General features: G+C 47.7%; 1 protein-coding gene across 1 annotated transcript in view; it reads right to left on the bottom strand.

The window, feature by feature from the left end:
- BATF (basic leucine zipper ATF-like transcription factor) overlaps positions 1-4,575 on the bottom strand; it is a 25,350-nt gene extending 20,775 nt beyond the window's left edge. The window contains exons 1-2 of the mRNA XM_004371057.2: positions 4,018-4,575; positions 1,435-1,539 (exon numbers count right to left, since the gene is read on the bottom strand). Coding sequence (XP_004371114.1) covers positions 1,435-1,539; positions 4,018-4,080 — 168 coding nt within the window. The 5' untranslated portion in view covers positions 4,081-4,575. The remainder of the gene's footprint in view (positions 1-1,434; positions 1,540-4,017) is intronic.
- Positions 4,576-4,871: the final 296 nt, after the last annotated feature.

Here is a 4,871-nt window from a genome sequence, read left to right as displayed (position 1 = left end):
CAATGTCATAAAACAATATGTGTACTACTGTTTCATGAGAAACTATTTGTTCTGTAAGCCTTCACCTGAAGTACAATAAAAAAAATAGAAAAGTTAGAAAAAAAAAAAAAGAGAGAGGTACAGACTTCATGTCCACTCATTCGTTTTTTTCAACTCAACGAATATTTATGAACTTCAAAGCTATGTTAGTGTGCAATGGGGCACATGCTGAATACATTTCAAATGAAACACAACTGTGCATCGGAGGTGTTGATGCAGCTTGCTGTTTCCTTACCAAGCTCAATTCACGTTTAGGATTTTCAGAGAATAACATCTTTTTTCTAGAACTTTATCTATTTATTCTTGATAAAGTTAAAACACTCACTGATGGTCATCGTAATCTTTCAAATAAGTACAAGCTATTCATTTTTGGTACAAATTGCACTTTTATAGCAAAGTTGCCTTTTTACCATTGAAATGAAGAAGTATTAATGGGAGTGTTCCGGGAGGAAGGACAGGAAGGTGGAGTTGCTAAAGGAAGGGCTGAGGGGATAGAAGAGGAAGGGAGCAGTGAACAAGCCATTTGAACAAGAACCAAATGAGGAACCAGACTGAGGAGAAGGGAGTAAGGTGGCAAGATATTGGAGGCAAGGAGGAAGCATTGCTTAATGAAGCCCACAGCCACGACTCAGAAACACTGACTGGTGCTTTGGGCCATTGGTGGAATTGCAGTTCAGCACTTTGCAAGCCAAGGGACAGGAACGTCTCTAGAACGTTTGAGACTGGAGGCAACTCAACCAAGATGGTGACCATGCCAGATAAGTAGTGCCCTTGAAACTGCATCTTAAATAGACCCCTTGGGATATCATTAAAGAGAGAAATTGCAAAAGAAAATTTTAATGATCTCTAGGAAACAAGATGCAGCACTCTGTGGATTTCCTTGTCCCAAAGGCAGGGCCCAAGGTGGTTGCCCAAGTGTCCTCCCAAGGGTGGGACTACGTGTGATCTTAGCAATGCAGGATAACAGGCTCCCCCAGAGCACTTAATGCCTTCTAAATTCCTCCCAAGACAGTTCTGCCTTCAGCTTTCTGCTTTCTGCAGCTCATGAGGATAGAGCCCTCTCTGGCTGTCCCTGCTTGCTCTACCTTATACCCAGCCTCTGGACTTCCCATATCAACTTAGCTAGTCCTCGTGCTCTCTTGGGGGCTGGGTAGAATGGCTCATTCCTCTCTGTTCAGCCTTCTGGCCCATTCCCTGCTTCAGAATCTTCTCAATACACTCATAAGAGAGCCTCCCCTCACTACCCCTCCCTCCCACAGCCCTCGCCCTCCACGTTCCCTCCCCACATACACATGCTCACATGCAGGCAGAATCAAGGCTATGGTTCAGGGGCACATGGATGGTGGGGAGCACAGTCTAAGGCTCAAGAGGATGAAGGAAGGTCTGGACACTCACCAAGTGCAGGGTGTCTGCTTTCTGTGTCTGCCTCTGTCGGCTTTTCTGGGCAGCAATGCGATTTTTCTCCCTTCTCTGAACTTTTCTCACATCATCTGATGAGTCCTAGGAAGCACAGATGATGAGAATTGGATGAACTTGCTCCTTTCTTCTGAGTTAAAGCAGGATCTCATGGTGTTGGACGTCCATCCTTCCATCTATCCATCCATCCATCCATTCATTCATCCACCCACCTACACTTCCATCCATCCTTTTCTTCATCTCTTCATCCACCCATTCACTCACCTATCCACCCACTATTTACCAAAAGCCTGCACCCAACTGAGATCTCTTCCCCACACCACGCCACGCTCCCTCTGGTCTCTGTGAGTTTTTTGGCCAAAAGCTACAGGAAGAGGGTAAGATACCTCCAGCCCTCAATGGGGCTGTATTTAGGCAAAAATGGTTAAGGTGATGAAATGTATTTTATCACCTCTTCCCTCCTCTTCCTCCTCCTTCTCCTCCTCGGGGCTGCTCTACCCTTATGCTCTGATTGCCTGGCCCAGAGACTTCTTGATTTTTTTAGAACCTTTGTTGCACACATACTATGTGCCAGCCTCTGTGCAACTGCTTTTTCGTAGGGGTTCTTGTTTAATTCTCCACTTCTGTGAAATTGGTATTATTATTATTCCAATTTTATATACAAGGAAACTGAGGCTCAAAGAGCTTGCCCAAGTGCTCACAATAATCTGAGAATTACATCTTCTGATGCTAGGTCAGGCACCCTTCTAAGACACACCCCCTCACCAGTTGCCTTACTGGTGAGTACTCCATGTGGTTTTCTGCACGAGCTGCTTCACTGGTTAGTACCTCATGTGGTCCTCTGCACAAGGTGCATCACTGGTTAGTACCCTTGCAGTCTTTTGCTGCATCTCTGGGCTGAGGTCCCCATCCCAGAACTGCTTCTTTTTTCTCTGCATGCCCTCCATTTCATCAGTCACCTTTACATTTCCCACTATCCTGAACACAACACCTAGCACAAACTAGGTGCCAGATACCAAATAGAGTGACTTCAATGGTGGAGACTTCCTGGCTGTGGCAGGTAGTGGCTGTGTGTTTGGGAGGACAAGGAGGCCTTTGGGTGTTCCTCTAAGTATACCCTGTACATGGGCCTGTCCTTTGCTTGGGCAGAGAGAGTAGTGAGCTCCAACTTACCCCCAGATGCTGCTAAGAAGTGCAGGAGTCTTAATGAAACCCTTCTGCACCCCCACATCATTCCCTCCCACAACCCCATGAGCTAGAGGGGTATATGGTTCCCAGGGTGAGACCCTGTGCTCACAGAGCATGCATCTCACCAGTGTGTCCAATACTACAGGCCATTGCAGTAGGAAGGCATGGGGTTACATAGGAAGGAGGCACTCTTCCTCTGAGGGACATAGGGAGCCAGGTTACCATGGAAGCCATGAGTAATTTCCTTCCTAAGAAGAATACAGACTTCCAGGCAGCCTGCGCCCTCTGATACCATCTTAAGCAGAAGACCGGGTTGTATGCCCTCTAGAGGTCCCCACTAGGATTTCTCCCAACCTGTGGCTCTTCTGATAGATATTTATCATAGCGGCTACATTGTATGTTTATATGCTCCTATTTTGGCTGCAGCATTTTGAAAGCCCTTCTGCCCTAAGGAGAGAATACAGTTTTACAACTGCAAAGGCAGCAGAGAAGATTTTAAGCCACTGATGTCTTGGATGAGAAAGAGGAGGCCTTCTTATAGGCAGGGATGTCAAGGGGTGATGAAGAGAAAGCTCCAGGAGCTGGGAGGCAGGCAGGGTGCCCCATTTTTGAGTAACCTTCAAGCTGAACACTTAGGACTGACAAGTCACAATCTACACTACAAATGCTCCTAGAATTCCCTACCTCACTCTCTCTGGTTCCCCCAGGGCAGAAGTGAACTACTAGTGAATATCTCCAACAATTCTCCAGAACTACCTTCTGATTTATTTCCTTTCTCTTGTCCAGAAGCCACAGGGGAAGAGGTATTGGCCATAGTCCCAGCATCCCTCTTCCCTGGTTGTGCTAGCAACAGGGTAGCACCCCACAGATCCTTCTGTGCTAGCCTGGCTTCCCCCTCCCTTTAGCTTGTTTTTAATTTTGTAAAAAACTTTTGGTGGACCTCTTTTCCCTCTTGCCCTATTGGCTCTCTCTTGGGGAACAATCTCTCTAGGATTTGGGTTGCACGTGCTAGCATCCCAGCTTAATGCTCCTCCTCTCACTTTGCCTTGGAAAAGCTAGACCCTTTTGTCTGAGAGACCAGAGTTCTTCGGTGCTCCTTCTCCTCTTGGCTTCCTAGAAAGCTTCATGGGGTAGGAACCATGGTAGGGTGGAGGCGATGGGGCACCAAGAGGCTTTGGTACAATGGGTAGAAGGACGAGGGTCTCTGCCAATATACACAGCTTAATTGCCAATACCATGTCTTAAGTCTAACAGAGCTGGTGCCATGAGCCACTTCCTCGCTCCTCAGGTTCCTGGGCAGGACAAGAAAGCCTTCTCCTCTTTCTGCCCCCCAGGAGAATCAGAAGGTAAGAGAGAAGGTAAGGGGGACTCTACCTGTTTGCCAGGGGGAGGAGAGCGGCTGAAGCTGGAGTCGCTGCTGTCGGAGCTGTGAGGCATGGCTGAAATCTTCCGGGCTCTAACACACAGCCCCAGACGCCTCTGGGCTTTCTTGTCACCAGCTGGCTTCCCTTCCCGACTGCCCCCTGGGCCACCAGCCCACCAACTCCACAGGTCTTTCCTCTGACCGCCCAACAGCCACCTGCGACCCCTGTGTCCTCCTTGCTCTGGGGTGCAGAGGCACTGCCCCCCACAGTGACATGTCGCTCGCTTTGGGCTTGCTCTCGCTCTCTCTCTTGTGGTTTTTGGTAACTCACACTGGAAGTCACATGGGCGGAAATTTAAACAAGTTAGAAGTTAACTTGAGAGAAAATACATATCTGGGAAAAGACCTATTATGTGAATTATGTGAAAGAAGAGAAAAAAAATACACAAAACCCAAGCTACCTTTCGACAGTTTGAAAGGCAGAGCAGCTCTCTTCAATTGATGAAGATAAAAGAGAAAACAGCTCAGGAGGGAAAAACCCCAGCCAGAATTAGCAAGTCAGTCTTCTGTCAACAGGGGCAGAAAGCAGAGGACAACAGGGAAAGAGTTTCCATTCTCACACGACTTGGTTTTTATACCAAAATAAAGCACTAAACCTGGGATTTCTTTCTGGATTTCAACTGAAAGCAGCCTGCCTATCCTGCCTTAAGTTAGAACTCCCTCACTGCCCTTACAGTCCAGCCCACCTTCGGGTGGTCTGGGATCAAGTGGCCAAGGGCACTGCTCTCTCCTGACGAACAATCAGAAGAGGTCCTGTGGTGAAGCTGACCACACAGAGGACACTCTGGAGTTGATGCTCTACAAT

This window comes from Trichechus manatus, unplaced genomic scaffold, assembly GCF_000243295.1.
Source record: "Trichechus manatus latirostris isolate Lorelei unplaced genomic scaffold, TriManLat1.0 scaffold00010, whole genome shotgun sequence".
Taxonomy (NCBI): domain Eukaryota; kingdom Metazoa; phylum Chordata; class Mammalia; order Sirenia; family Trichechidae; genus Trichechus; species Trichechus manatus.
The sequence above is the reverse complement of the archived record's forward strand: the minus strand, read 5'-3'. Positions and strand labels throughout refer to the sequence as shown.